We start from the raw sequence: 15,134 nt of genomic DNA, 5'->3' as shown, positions 1-15,134 counted from the left end.
CATTATGTTTTCCTACTACTCGTTTTGCCCTAGGTTACGTTGGAAAGTATGTAAGTACGGTAGGATTTGGGTACATAGAGTCACCTCATTCGGTGTCTCGTTTTAAAACAACTACGCTTCTTGTTCTCATTTCTATAATGCTATTATGATTGCGTCTCGCCAACCGTCGAACATCGTAATTTGCAACTTCAACTTGATGTAAAGAAAGCCCTGAGGAAGCCCTGAAATGGTTGGCCGTGGGAAGCACTTCTAGCACTTGTCACAATTCAGTATTCAGACCTTGCAGTTGCACTAGACGGCTTCCTCATGAACCTCACCACCTCTGACCAAATCAAGGTTCTGCTCGCTGCGCCAGATGATGAAATATCAGTCAAAGCGACATTAGAGCTCTTGGATGGTCGGCTCAAAATCATTGATGATTTACGCGACTTGGAGGTCGTTTTGAACGAAGCTCAACAACACCACGACACTCTCGAGTCGAAAGTGCGTCTTGATAACCAGTGAAGCGCCCATCTCATGACCATTGATAGCTCAGCTTGCAAATTCGCAAGTCAATGTCGATTCCACGATAACTGGGACCAGGGCCTTGGCGGCAGCTCACTTGCATACTGCACAGGAGCTCTCCCTCGTTCGACACTCACTTGCCGATGAGTTAGCAGATATAACCGAAGATCTTCTGCCTCATTTCTCAGACGACGGCGAACGGACGTCAACTCTATTAGAAGATATACAATCGTTGCACCGAGACTTGGACGAGCTCAGTAACTTGAAAGAGTATGTTTTGGTAATAGAACGCGCTGTAAAGCTGAGGTCAGTACACTTGTCTTGGACGTTCGAGGTCAAACTTGAACTGCATGTTCTAGCGACGCCTCGGCGCAACAGACGCGCGACTTACCGCTGACGCAGCCGATCTCTATTTCGTCCATATCTCAATACCGTGCCTTACATGACTTTGTTGAGCAAGTTGCAGAGCAATGCTCAACAGCCGCTGATTCTACTGGTACTAAGACGCTTCACCTCATTTCATTTCTACGGACTTTGCGCGACAGGACGTGGCAGAACATAAAAGACATTCTAGCGGAGTACGTTTACACAGTTCATTGTGTATATTTTGCATCATCCAATGTTCACATTGCAGACGTCTTCTCTCGGCGGCGGAGACGCTACAGTGGCCTCGTCCTGTTGAGTACCATGCAGCCTCCCTAGAGCACAGGCAGGCGTTTGAACACGCTTTCGTCAACCTTCTAAGACTACAGGACTTGTAAGTCAAGACTTATTCTGATGTAACCCGTTGATTTCGATCATTTGTATCCAAGGGCTCGTAAGGTGGTCTCCCTGGACGGCTCTGTTCGCGAAGGTTTGTATCCAATTCAATCCCTAGTCCGTCCAATCTCTCTGCGCTTCAAATACCATTTCGAGGGTTCTCGGGACACCAATAAACTTGACAAGGTCTGTCTCTCGCCTTCTTCACTTATATCCGTTGGCTTATTGGCATTAATTAGCCGGAATGGTACTTTACGCACGTCTTGAATGTTGCACACGAACATCGCTCGTTCATGGATACTATCGTTCAAACCCTTTTGGCATCCGAAAAGATACAAGGTATCAACGCATGGGTAATATTTACAGATTACTTCCCATTCCGTCACTCATGTTATTTCAGGATGAGTTCACCTCGTTATTGCTCCCAATTCTTACGAAGAAACTTCGCCGCACGGTACCCGTTCTACTGCCCCACCCTTCCCTCCTAGCCCACACTATATACCAAGCACTTGCGTTTGACGCTGCCTTGAGAGACGAAGGGTTCCAAATATCTTTGACCACGTCAGCGAAGCACGAGCTAGACGAAGATAGGTGGGAAGGGATTAGTGAAGTCATCCTAGGTCAGAAGGATTGGTTCGAAGCTTGGGTGGACGGGGAAAACAAATGTACGAGTTCTCCTCAGAAGGATGCCAGCATTTTGACTTCCGCCCAGTTACGGAGCAACAATACAACGAAATCATATCATCTTCTGATGCCTGGCAAATTGCGGACGACGGCGAGGACGACAAGTCCCGTCATTACGACTTGAAAACGACAAATTCTGCACGGCAGTTAAAGGCCCTAGTCGAGCAAGTTACCGGTATGAATTGTTCCCTTCCACTCCTCAGATTTCTAACCCATCCCTTCGCAGATCGGTATTCGCCTCTGCCCGATTTTGCCCAGCGAACGCGTTTCTTGATTTCCGTTCAACTGCCTCTACTTGAGCATTACCTCGGCCGGATAGCTTCTTCTCTGGACGCTTTCGAAAGTTACTCGTCTGTGTTCTCCCGGGCAGTACCTGGTGCTCTGGGTGTGGCGTTGGGTACCGGCGACGGTGGCGTTAAGATGGATACAAATAGCCTAACGAGCGGCGTTGAAGGCGCTCAGCGACTTTGCAAAGCACTTCTCAGTGCTAAATATATTGAATCCGCTATGGAAGCTTGGGGCGAGGAGTTGGTAAGCATAATGCTCAGTAATACTCAACAGACACGAAATTCTTTGTTAACTTTTGTTTCAGTTCTTCCTGGAGTTATGGACCGAGATCAACCGTCGGGCTTCTCTCAGAGCCCGCGCAACCGAGAATCCTAATCTTCCTGACCCACATGCAAATGAATGGGAGGCCCCGCAAGATACGATATTTGAGGAGCTAGTTCTTCGATACAAGAAGGTAGCCGACCGTGCCCAAGCCATGATTGTTCAGCAAGTCTGTGCAGAGATCGATCATGGATTGAAGGCCCATTTTGTCGTGATTACCTCGTACGTCCCAATCGCTCCATGACTTTGGTTCCGCCTTAGCCCATCCGTTGTAGACGGAACCCCGAGGAGCGAGCCGACGAAATAGCTCTTTCTCAAACACTCCTAGGCCCCGTTGCATTGTTGTCCTCGTATCTGACATATTTGCGTTCGTTGCTTTCGGAGGCGATGCTCACGACTATATATCGGAATATAGCTACACACCTCGCAGAACACATTCTGAGCCGAGGTATACTCTACCGTGGCCGTTTCGACCTGAGCGCTGCAAAAGCTATTTCGGCCGAATGTGAACTCTGGGTAGAGACTTGTCATGCCGGCGTACGAGGGACAATGAGCCGCAGTCGCGTAGAGGCCCCATGGCTTGGCTTGCTTCAAGCGGCTAGGATAGTCAGCACGGAGGGTAGTGTCTGGGAGGAGTTAACAAACACGGTATTCGAGGCGGGAGATGCATGGAGTGCGACAACGTCCAAAGTTGTCGGTGTAAACCAACTTGGGCGAGAGGAAGTTCAGCGAATTCTGCGCTGCCGGCAGGAATGTCCACAGTAGTCGTCTATCACACAGTACAGTGAACATATTATTCTATTCGGAATCCTACATGTCTATTGGTACAGATGCATTCGAAAGCAAAACAAGAAGGCACATACGACAAAGAACGAAGCAAAACCTATAGCAAAAGCCCCTACATATAAATTATGCCGTCGCTGACCATGATATCCTCCTCATCCTGCATGGCCAAGGCTGCTTCTGTAGCTTCCGTGGTCCCGAAAAGTTGATCGTTAGGAAGGCCCTCGTTGATGTACTGAATCAAGTCTGCTACGAAGTATTGTTCCTCCTCTCTGGCTGCATTGACGGCAGCGAATCGGGTTCTGAATAGTTTTAATCTACGGGACAACGGCACGGAGTAAGTCTCGGTAGAGTGACAGACTGTCATGAGAAGTACATACCGTTCCGGATCGATATTCCTAGGCACTTCAGGTTGTTTAGTTGATGCAGATGGTTCAATCTCCATTTGCACATCTTGACTCTCGTCGCCCCAAATGGGATCTTGTGTACCTTGCTTCGCTGGCGCAGCCACTGGCTTCTGGCCAGGGGGCATCGACATACGCTCCGGTATTGGGTTAAGGTCGCCATCTTCGTCCTCGTCTTCGGTTTCGTCGCCGCTTTCTTGAGATCCATCGTCGCCCTGACCCTTGTTGGCATTACCGCTGTTTAGTTTTCTGCGCTTTCTACGCTGGCGTTTGGGAACTTCTTTGAAAAGGGCGAACCGCATTATCGTTTCAGCGGCCTGGGCATCACTCAGTTCCACTTTAGTGGATAGTCGAGCCTTTGCGTGGGCAGTGGCTAGTCGAATGAGAGTTTCCAGCGTTCGCGCTGTGAGCGGGGAGGTCTATAGTATTTATGAGGCGATTGGAGAACATGACTGACTCGCTGACGTACATTTTTCTGGTTCTCCTCCATTCCTTGGTTGCGGAAGTTAGCATAGACCTCTACGATGTGGTTCGCAGCTCCGCTGGATAGGACCGGCGCGACCTTGCTCTTGGCGTATTGAATGTATTTCTTGACGAAAGCAATGCTAAGAATTTCGTGCTTCTTCGTCTTGCTACGGGTGGCCCTCCCGGTGCCCCCAACACCAATGTGCAGAAGAGGGTCGAACTTCTCGAAAGGGCTGGTATCAGCATTTTCGGCCTCAGTGGCACTTGCCGCAGGGCCGTCAATTGACAAAGGTTGTGAGAGATTGTCATTTACAGGTGTACCTTCCTCGACGCCAGGTGGAAGATATCGATGCATTCGAAGGACATGGTCAGCTATCATTCGATCCCGGGTAGCTTCCACATCGTCAGTGACAATGAACAACAAGTCAAAACGTGAGAGCAGCGAGTCGGGTAAAGCAATGTTTTTATGTGGGTCTTTGTGTATGTCATACTGGCAAAAGGTTTAATGATCAGCCAGGAACCTCCATCACAGAAGCATGCTCACTTGACCGTATATCGGATTTGCGGCAGCGACAACACTGCAGCGGGCATTCAAACTTGTATGGATGCCAGCTTTAGCAATTGTGACCGTCTGCTGTTCCATCACTTCGTGGATGGCGACCCGATCGATATCCGACATTTTGTCGAACTCATCGATACACACGACGCCACGGTCAGCAAGCACCATGGCACCAGCTTCGAGTCTTCGTTCGCCCGTTTCACGGTCCGTCGTGACAGCAGCTGTCAGACCCACTCCAGAACTACCCCGACCTGTGGTAGCAATTGCCAGGGGGGCCGTCCCCAGAACAAACCGCAGGAGCTGTGATTTAGCGGTTGAGGGGTCACCGACCATGAGGAGATTGATATCCCCACGGATGTGCGTTCCATTCGGTAGATTCTTCTCTGCGCCTCCTAGGAGTAGAAGCAGAATGGCCTTCTTGATATATTCATGTCCGTATATGGAGGGCGCTAGAGACTCGGAGAGTAAATGAAAGATGTTCTTGCGTTTCGCTAGTTGGTTTATCGTGCGGATATCCGAATCCGTGAGGGGAGTTTGAGCGATTCCTCCACCAATCTTGGTCGATAATAGATTGATGTTGTTCGCCAAAATTAACGATCTTCATAATGTCAGGCACAGAAACATGCGGTATGGTTGAGATAACTCACTTGAACGTACCGCCTGACCCACCACCGACATTGCGATATATACCCACAAGCTGAATCCGGTCGCCAGGTTTACATTTATCCACCAAATCGTCATCTAGGATGATATCTGTGCTCCGAGGTAATTGCCCTGCAGGTGCACGCTCGGGCATTTCCTGGATACTGATTCTTTGATGATCTCTGAATACACAGTGACCGAATTCGGTTTGTAGCTGATGTCCTTCGTCGTCAGTTTGTGGTACGATTGAGCTCGTGGGGGGTAGGTTTGAGGTAGTCGAAGTAGCGTCACGGTATTCGCGTGAATGGAAGAGTCGTGTTTCGGGGCAGAAGTGAACAGACTTGAGCATTTTCGGTCGTACCAGCGAGCAACGTGTGATGATGCCTTCGAGTGAGATCATCTTCCCTAGCATTGAAGCATTGAGCGTTCTTGGGCTGGCATGGTGATCACCGAATGAACCACTGAAACCGACGCGATAGCTCCTGGATTCTATTTCGTGTTTCTCTGGGTCATACACTCGTTGCACAATATTAAGTAGCGCCTCGTCGCAGGCCTGAATGTAGTCGACGGGCTGCTTGAGTAGACCATCTGTAAATTCTCGATTATAGTCGCGCAGGTCGTCGAGGTTGACTATGAGACGCGATTTGTCTGTTCGTAGCATGCGGTGGATTTCATCCTTGTAGTTGTAAACTGGTGAATCAGAGTCTAAGAATTCTTCGAAAAGCCGGCTTCTGTCACGAAGTAGATCATCAGAGAGCACGGGGAAGTCTGGGAACGACATGTTGAAGGGGGAGCAGAGATGAGGAGGCGATACACAGACGCGTCCATTAAACGCCAGAAGACCTGCCCTAAACTTAAGAAACCTCACACGATCACGTCTTTAGCCCCTTGCAACGCAACAGGAGTCGCCTCGGTCAACACCCGCAGTTTCTACCGGGGACAGGCACCATCGACGCAGTGGCTAATACTATATTATTACTCATAAATAGGTTGAAACCATATGTACGTGCAACGCGCTTACTCTGCAACGGCTGGCCCCCTCAAGTTTGTATCCGGTATTTCCATTAGGCGGCCCAGGCGACGGGACCTGACTGCATGCAATTCTGATGTTGGTTGCTTCTCATGCAAGCTTTGCTTATTGTTATATTCTACTCTATTCAACGGGGCTTGTGCGTGGAACGTTGGGAAGCGACAAAAGGAGACCCGAATATGGTGCAGCTCGCCAAGGGACTCCGCAACTTGGCCGCAGACGTTACCGCCAATTGAGCGAAGTCTTAGGGTTTTTATCCCCGAACACCCATGCGGATTTCCAGCTTTCTATGAGCTCACTGCCGGCCTATGCTCGTCTATGTCAACTAAATGGTCTTTACTATGTCCGAGGCCGACCCTAGCGCGCCTGATCACTAGCCAATCACGCTTGAGGAGATATGTAGTGACGTGCGACTTCAAAGGGTTTATTGGGATTAGTGTGTAGGATATACAGCACAATACTCCACTAGTGCACTTTTTGAAAGCTTCGCGCCAAATGACATGATGCAGGATGAATGCTACGTATTGTTTGTGGGTAAAATTAGGATTAAAAGTGACGGTTATACGATGCTGGGAGGGCAGGGGGCTGGGGGAGAGTAATACACTCGTGGTAATAGATAGTAAGTAATACAGAGGAAGTGGGGCACTTGTAAAGTCAGCAAGGATTGTCGGATCAAGGGGGAACACAAATGTATGTATAAAAATATTTGCTGTTGACGCGACAGCGCATCATCATGACATGTAGAATAACGCGACTTGTTTTCAGCGGTAGGTAGACGAGCTTAAAGGATTATCATCAGAGGCGGGATAACAAAGGGAGTGAGGGGACTCACGACTGCAAGTACAGACGAGTGGTCAACTACCAGTCGGGTTGAGTGCCTCCACGACGCCAATCTGGGGAACCACGACGCCAGTCAGGCGAACCGCGTCTCCAATCCGGACTACCACGTTTCCAGGATGGGGGACGTGGTATCCGCGCCTCTAGTGAAGCAGCGTCGATCTATGATATGTATTTAGCAATGGGGCGAAACGTTAGGTGAGGGCAAACTCACAGGTGCGGCAAAAGTTGATGCTGCGAGGAGCACAGTGGCAAAGATTGCAGAGTATTTGGAAAGCATTTTTTCGAAGAGCAAGCGAAATTCAAGGCAGCGATTGAATGAGGGTGAGCAGCAACCGACAGGTAGCTTTTTAAGTATTGCGGAGGAGGTGGGAGATCAGTATCAAGTTAAGGGAGCCGAATCTACATGTGGACTAACATAATCTCGTTCCGAGACCCCGTCCCACGGTACTGGACTTGTCTCACGTGAGTTGGAGCATTCCGACAGCACGCCATTCCAAAGGAATAGGACTGCACCCGTTCGTCCGCCCGTTTCCCCGACAAATAATGGATGATATTCCGTAGCTCATCCCCTGTTGGTGACAGTTCCCCTGTTAACAACCCATCAGCACGGATAACTCTACGGGTCAAGAAGCTGCTGATCGGATATCATACTCCCATGGGCGAGGGTATTTTTGCGTCGACAGTGGGGTTGTGTCGATCCAGCTATCTGGAACCTAACTTGAACTCGATCACCACGCATGCGCTTCCCACTACATACCTGTGCCTGTCGACCGACTATCTTCGGTGTGCCTAGGGTTTGGAGCAGCAATGAGATCCTGCTTAAGCGTACCTTTCCGACGTTGATTATTATTATGGTGACCCACTATGCAAACCTTGCCCGATGAAGCAAAGCCGGATGTGAGCAATCGGTGAGGGAAGCAAACCCCGAGGGCGGAGGTAACGACTACTGCGATCCATTGCGTATCGACTTCGCGTCGCCGATTGAGACGTACCTGGCGTTGCCCGCTTTTACCTCTGCATCACATGTTGGTTACTGGCATGTTTCCAAGAAACCGCTAGGACAGCATGGGCTGTCGATGGGGGATCATGAAGTGACAGCCGCTGCATACTTACGACGGACTATTGTTGGAACGGACGGTTCCAATTCTTGGTCCAGGAGCCACAGCGTGTAATTGCCAGGAAAGGGCTCAATGATGGAGGGGGGAAGGGTATGGTGGTGGTTGATCATGAGGTACGTGTCGGCCGTTTCAGGAAAGAGAAGTACATGTGTGGTTCTGATGGCGAGAGACGCCTGGCTGGCCATAGAACCAGGTAGAACTTCAGCACAGGTGTTGTCATTCGATGAACGCATGGGGTAGTAGATCTATTCTGAGAAGAATCTTCCACTGGGGGCAGACTAGAATGCACAAACCCATGACATCAACATATACTACCTATACTTGGTAGAGCATACGCATGTCGCGAAGGAGTTATGCAAGGGTGATAAGGTAGACCCGCAAAGGAGGTTGATAGAGGTGTGTGTCAAAATGCCAAGCAGTACTGCGTCGAAGGAGTAGACCACAACCCAAGACCGCAAAGGAGGAGCTTGATCAAAGTAGCGGCCGAACATGCGAACCAAGCTCTGAGGGAAAGTGTCGGTATCAATCCTGTGAAGGCATATGCCGTTAGTCTGCATATCACCTGTGGGCATATGGTAGGGTACGTACCCATAACTTGATAAGACCATCCCAGGAAGCTGTTACAACTTTCGACTGAAACAGGTAGGTCGTCAGTAGGAAGTTCAGGGTGAAGACGGGTCACACCGTACCGTTTCGTGTGGCAGCCATTCGTGTGCGATAACGACTTTCGAATGGGCCTTCAACCTCGACTTTATTCGCCCCGTTTTCCAATCCCAGAATACAACATTCCCTTCACCATCCCCGCTACTTATCCATTTTCCGTCTGGCGAAAATCCAACCTGGCATGCATAGCCTGCTACCGAATGTCCTGCAAATCTCTTTTTGCGGTTCTGACGGAAGTTGTCGGCACTGTAAATGAGGATTTGATTGTCAAGCGATTGTGCGGCAAAATATTTCTCTGTAGGTGCTGTTAGCAAGCAAGCATAAACCATCACAAGTGACGCACTAGATGGATGTAGGGTTACAGCTGGCATCGAGTGCATGTGCGGCTCAGCGATATATTTGATGACCACTGGGATGTCGAAGTCCCATGCACGGATCGTCTTGTCATCAGAGGTGGTAACAAATCGGCGGTTCTCATCTACAAAGGTAATGGTGTTCACAGGACCCAGATGTTGATCATACTCCTGGGTAATCTCGCCCGAATTCATATCGTACTGAAAGTCACATGTAAGAAGTTGATCCGTAGGATGGAGTTGGAGATAACGCAGACCTGTATAATTTTCTTATCCGACATGCCAGCAAGGAAGATGTTCTGCTTGTCCTCGTCTGGGTGGAAACGGATGACATACGGGATTTTGCCGTTGCTAAACCGCTGAAGGCACTGCCCCGTTTCCGTGTCCCAGAGCTTCATCTGCCTATCATAACCGCACGAGAGGAATTTGCGACCGTCGTTGGAGAATGAAACATCCTTCACGGCTTTGACATGGCCATGGAAAGTGCGCAAGCAGTTCCCATGCGTATACACATCCCACAACTAGCCAAATATTAAATATGTTTTAGCTGAACGATCGGGCAATCCACGGACGTACCTTGATCTTTGTGTCCATCGAACCACTGAGAAGGAGATGGCCAGACTCGGGGAATAGACGAATGACGGAGACACCTTGGGTGTGCCCTGTCCATGTGTGTATACAAACTTTGGGGATGAAGCAATCTTGCGATCCAGCCTCTCGAAGGATACTGGGGGCCTCCGCAACAGGTGGGGACATGTACGTTCTCCCCTGATAGTCGGTCATAGACTTCCCATGGAACACCGAATGCTCTTGACCAGGGGCACCCCGCTTTGGTTTCGCCTTTTTGAGGACGACCGCCTGCTCTGGTTCGTCTTCCTCGTCTTCGTCTTCCTCATCTTCCGCAGTAACACCCGCCAAGAAGTCTCTCTGGGGTTCGTCGCCTTCCCATGCCGCCCATGGACCGACGTACGATCCCTCTCCATCAACGACGTCTAAATCGCCCTTGTTTTTCCGTTTTCGCTTGAGCTCCTTCTTTTGTGTCCTGGAAGCTCGTAACGTGTCAATTGTTGCAAAGCCATTCTGCTGTGCGCTATCCACTGAGCCTAGTATCGTGGGGGCGTTAGGATCCATTGAAGGATTTGAGGAATAGCCGAGAATGGAATGCGTTAGGTGCTGCGCCCGAAAGGCGTGCTCTGTCATGGACTGTTCTTCGACATGCCCAGCCAACGCATTTTGGTTCAAGAATCGATTGCGGTCGCCGAAGGGGTTTTCTGGGCCCTGAAGTGGTAACATCATGTCATTGTAGGGGATATTGACATTCATTTGAGTGTCCGTAGGTCGTGTAACGAGAGATGTTTGGTTCAAAGGATCCTATATTGCATGCGAAGCCGCATAAGCTACCCACACATAGATGAGAGCGTTCCAAATCGTTACCTCGGCGAGGACATCTGGGGCAGCGTTGGCAGTGATTTTGGGTTGAACAGGTTCGTCCAAACGCACTTTCTTCGTCGATGGGACAGCGGAGAGTCCAAACACATCGTTTCCTTGGAGTTTAGCGTCGTCCTCGTCGGACGAATAGCCCTGAATGAGAGACATTATCGTCGGTGTCCACTGTCTGGAGTCGAATGTCTTGAGTCACGCGTAGGCGCCAATTGCGTGACTTCTTCTGTCACGCCATCACTCGCCGCCTTTCCACCCACAATGCCCAATTGAGATTGTCATCATCCTCAATGCTTGTTGCTGCTCAATGACTGAAAGGAATGTCGGTCGACCATGGAGCGCCGAAGAGGATTCTCTATTGAAGGCTGCTGTCGACGCCCATGGTGAAAACGACAACTGGAAGATCATCGCTCAGGCAGTTCCAGGCCGAAGCAACAAGGCTTGCCGAAAGGTGCTGAAGACAGAGTGCTCAACAATCGTCGCTCGCTAACTCACCTTGAATCGTCAGCGATGGTTACATTCGCTTTCTCCGACAGTCAAGAAAAGCGCGTGGACCCAAGCGGAGGATCAGAAACTCCTGGACTGCTACAACTCACTGGGCCCGCGCTGGAGCGCCATTGCCAGACAGATCCCGGGTAGAACCGACGATGCGTGCTCGAAGCGATATAGGGAGGCCTTGAATCCAAATTTGAGGAAGGACGAATGGACACCTGAGGAGGACAAACAATTGGTCCAAGCCTATGCTCAAATAGGGGGGAAATGGGGTCAGGTTGGGCAAGAACTCAATCGGAGTGGCCTCGCCTGCCGGAACAGGTGGCTTCACTCATGCCGCCGCGTGTTTTCAGTAACTGACGACTCTTTTGTTAGGTGGCGACTTCTTGAAAGAAAGAAGTTAGCTATGTCGGCGAAGCAGAGGGACCATATCCCGTACAGTCAAGCTTTTGCATCGGAACCCTCTTGGTACCAAGACCCGGACTTTTCAGTACCTGTTCCGAGTCCGGTGGACGCAGAAGCGAGTACACCATGGGACTCAGTTTGTTATTCGCAGGATCCCTACTCCTCCATGAACGCTGAACCACATAATTCCCTCCAGTGTAGTCTAATTCACTTGACACCGATGACAATATCCTCCTTCTCAAGTCTCAGCAATGCACTTTCCGACCCACCACCTCCGCCTCGGCCATTGCCAAACGTGACTGACAACACACTCGGGATCGACTCGGAATTGCTAACCCCTACAACAATCTCACCCCAGCCAAGCATAGTTGGACTAATGGACAGTCAAATGACGCTGGTCGATCATTCCGAGTACACACCTACACCATTCATGAGTGAAAGCCAGCTCTCGCCCCACCCTAATGATGCCACCCAAACACTTTCGTACCCTGACGAGGTGGACAACGATGGAAGCCACAGCAGCCCCGATGTGTATAGCCACGAGCCTCCCCAAGCCAGCGCCTTAGTGCAATCCTCAGAGCTCTCTCAGCAGTCCCCGTATTCTTCTGAAGTCGAATTGCTACGTATTGCATTGCCTATGGGTCCAAACGATGCATTTCTCCCCGACGGGAGCCCTGGTAATGTATCTTCCCCAGGCGGGATAACGCCTCTAGGCCTACCATCCCAAACGCCGAGTCCGAGTCTTACCGCCACTACGGAGCTGCCCTCATCATCCCCTATATCTACGACTGCTCCTGCTGGATCGCTCTTATTTTCTACGCCTAGCTTTCAAGTTACGCCACCCGAGTCCTCGCAACCAAGGAAAAGAAAATCGCCCATACAGATGAGAAGAATCATGGAAGACACGAAACCGCATCGTCTATCGTCCAGACTGCGGCTTACTCTAGAGTAAGCCGCAGTTGATTTTGAATTAACTTGCATGCTTACGTGTTGCAGTTCATCTGTGCTACCTTATGCTTGCGGATATGATTGTTGTTGGCCTACTGACTCAAGTAGTAGCAGCTCCTGCTTCGCTATGTCAAAGGATCTGTCTGAACATGTTAAGAATCATGAAAACGAAGAGAGCGATCGACCTTTTAGATGTGGATTATCGGGCTGCGGGAAATCTTGGAAGGTTAGTAATTGATCAGCCAGTGAAGTAGAGCTAACCTACTCCTGCAGAGTATCAACGGGCTTCAGTACCACCTTCAGATGCAAGTCGCCTTTTATAGCGAGCCTGATGGCTTATTCACTTCAGACTTTAGATCTACGGCACATTTTCGTCAAGCATTATCAACGAGATTCTCTACTTCTATAGCCAGTAGTAGCGATGTGACGGACCCAGAACCCGCAGAGGGCGAAGACGCTGGCAAGTCAGCCAGGAAGTTTATATGCAAGCATCCTGGCTGCTTCAAAGCTTACCGTCAACTCAGCGGTCTACGCTATCATCGTAAACATGTATGTCCTTTTTCATCTGTTCGGTGACTGTATGACACTAGTTGTCGTAGGGCCACCCTCAAGACATGCCAGCACAACTAGAAGTTGTACCACCCTCCATAGTGGCTCAGCTTCCCGAAAAGACCAAGAAAATGAGGCGCAAGGATCCTCCAGCACAATCAGCGAAGTAGAGGCTTCGTTGTTGTTCTTGTGGACAAGCATAATCTAGTTCCTCAGTAGCTTGCTGCACACTGGGCCCTCCGCGACTGCCATGCGTACAGGCAGGCAGTTAGCCGCAGAATCGTAGTCCCTCCCTCACCAGGTCGATGGCGAGGAACGTGGTGCGAAACGCACCTCCGAAGGAGTATATACCATCCACTTGCAGAAATACCCGGCAACCTCTAGTGGTATAATGCCTCCATTAATCGTAATCGAATTGCGGCCTATATCTGCAATGTGCAGTAGTTGCGTGCCCTCAGTAATGCTCGAACCGTGATGATCCTATAACGATGCATTCATTAAGTGGATAACTCGCTCCAGGTGACCTTGAGTTCCTTTCTCATAACAAGTATGTTCGCGCCGTGGCATGTTCATTGATCATTGTCCAGGAGGACCCCCGGCTCCTCCAAATTGGCTTGCACTAAGCAAGGAATTTAAGCCCAGGGAAAAGAACGAAATTGTGGTCTTACATGTTGCGTAAGGCAGGGTTTGCCATGATTTCTTCCATGCTGGGCATATTTCCACTTTGCACTCTGTTCATCTGCGAGAAGGGGGAGGGGGGTTATTCATGGTTCGGGAGACGAGGGTTCGACTATACCATATCAGCGACAGCAGGATTCTGCATCAGACCCGCAAGGCCCCCGTTTGCCATCATCTGCTGGGCCATCGCCATCATTTGAGGGTTATTCATGAGGCTGGCGAGGTCAGGCATGCCACCTCCACCTCCGCCCGCACCACCACCCATTCCCCGAAGCATGTCGGCCATGCCAGACATATTTCCAAGGCCACCGGAAGCGGGAGCGGTGTCGGCAGGAGCATCGTCATCATCAGGAACAATCCGAGCTTTAGCATTGGACAAGCCGGATTTGAAGCTGGCATTGGCAGGGTCGAGCTCCAGTCCACGCTCGAAGGCTGATGCAGCAGCTTTGTAGTCAGCCAAGGAATACTGAGCATGCCTGTGACAATGCACATCAGAGGTAGATGACCTCGAAGGCGCACGCCGTTGTAGACTCACCCTAGTCTGTGATAGGCCTTCGTGAATTTTGGATCGACTTCTATCGCTTTCTCCGCATCCCCGACGGCTGAAAGGTGATCACCTTTGCTTGAATGGGCTGCAGCGCGATTGGAGTAATACACCGGATTTGTCGGGTCCAGGTTAACTGCCTTCGTGTACAAGTCTATAGCTTCATCGTACTTCTTGCTAGACATCAGTGAGTTTCCTTCTTGCTTAAATTTCTCGGCTTGCGTCTTATCGGCGGCAGATGGTGTCTTAGAGGTCGGCGCTGCAGCCTCTCCAGAACCAGAGCCAACTTTGTCTTTGGTCTGCAGGAAGACATTGAATATAGATTGAAGTGTTGCTGGCTTCACAGAGAGTTTCTGCACTTGGCTCGCGTCCGATGGATCTACTTGAAAGGAATCGCTGATGCATTGGACTAGTACACGGAAGTAATTAGTGGCAGTGAGATGAAGCGCGATGGAACATGCCTGCAACATCTAAGCTTTCCGCCGCATCTTCGGACACAGAGCCATCCGTCTTGGCTTGGTTGAGAAAGTCGATAATCGCGAGGGCGAGCTTTTGTTTATTCGACATGATTGAGGAGAAGAGTGTCCCGATTCAGGGGCGCCGGCGTGCTTTGTTTCGTGCGCAAGGCCTCAGGCAGAGAAACAAATACGGGCACACAAACTTGC

General features: G+C 50.2%; 5 protein-coding genes across 5 annotated transcripts; 2 read left to right on the top strand and 3 right to left on the bottom strand.

The window, feature by feature from the left end:
* Positions 1–306: 306 nt before the first annotated feature.
* On the top strand, positions 307–3,321 carry PC9H_004009 (uncharacterized protein; the record flags this gene model as incomplete). Its single annotated transcript, XM_036773599.1, has 10 exons — positions 307–483; positions 536–810; positions 864–1,082; positions 1,139–1,261; positions 1,317–1,449; positions 1,503–1,616; positions 1,664–1,928; positions 1,976–2,478; positions 2,540–2,778; positions 2,832–3,321. The coding sequence occupies 10 exons, from the start codon at positions 307–309 to the stop codon at positions 3,319–3,321; spliced, it is 2,538 nt and encodes an 845-aa protein (XP_036635072.1).
* A 133-nt stretch (positions 3,322–3,454) lies between these two features.
* Positions 3,455–6,190, bottom strand: MCM3 (MCM DNA helicase complex subunit; the record flags this gene model as incomplete). The annotated part of the gene is made up of 5 exons (XM_036773598.1): positions 3,455–3,656; positions 3,720–4,162; positions 4,213–4,698; positions 4,753–5,365; positions 5,415–6,190. The coding sequence occupies 5 exons, from the start codon at positions 6,188–6,190 to the stop codon at positions 3,455–3,457; spliced, it is 2,520 nt and encodes an 839-aa protein (XP_036635071.1).
* Positions 6,191–8,919: 2,729 nt separating this feature from the next.
* On the bottom strand, positions 8,920–11,009 carry PC9H_004007 (uncharacterized protein; the record flags this gene model as incomplete). Its single annotated transcript, XM_036773597.1, has 7 exons — positions 8,920–8,925; positions 8,986–9,030; positions 9,087–9,355; positions 9,404–9,614; positions 9,671–9,934; positions 9,990–10,784; positions 10,848–11,009. The coding sequence occupies 7 exons, from the start codon at positions 11,007–11,009 to the stop codon at positions 8,920–8,922; spliced, it is 1,752 nt and encodes a 583-aa protein (XP_036635070.1).
* Positions 11,010–11,160: 151 nt separating this feature from the next.
* On the top strand, positions 11,161–13,417 carry PC9H_004006 (uncharacterized protein; the record flags this gene model as incomplete). Its single annotated transcript, XM_036773596.1, has 7 exons — positions 11,161–11,304; positions 11,362–11,666; positions 11,721–12,045; positions 12,109–12,698; positions 12,747–12,924; positions 12,972–13,247; positions 13,298–13,417. 7 exons carry the CDS (start codon positions 11,161–11,163, stop codon positions 13,415–13,417), a joined length of 1,938 nt encoding a protein of 645 aa, XP_036635069.1.
* A 620-nt stretch (positions 13,418–14,037) lies between these two features.
* PC9H_004005 (uncharacterized protein) lies at positions 14,038–15,036 on the bottom strand (the record flags this gene model as incomplete). Its single annotated transcript, XM_036773595.1, has 3 exons — positions 14,038–14,401; positions 14,461–14,865; positions 14,927–15,036. The coding sequence occupies 3 exons, from the start codon at positions 15,034–15,036 to the stop codon at positions 14,038–14,040; spliced, it is 879 nt and encodes a 292-aa protein (XP_036635068.1).
* Between the last annotated feature and the right edge of the window lie 98 nt (positions 15,037–15,134).

This window comes from Pleurotus ostreatus (genome assembly GCF_014466165.1).
Source record: "Pleurotus ostreatus strain PC9 chromosome Unknown scaffold_2, whole genome shotgun sequence".
In the NCBI taxonomy this organism is placed as follows: domain Eukaryota; kingdom Fungi; phylum Basidiomycota; class Agaricomycetes; order Agaricales; family Pleurotaceae; genus Pleurotus; species Pleurotus ostreatus.
This window is presented reverse-complemented; position numbering and strand designations above follow the sequence as displayed.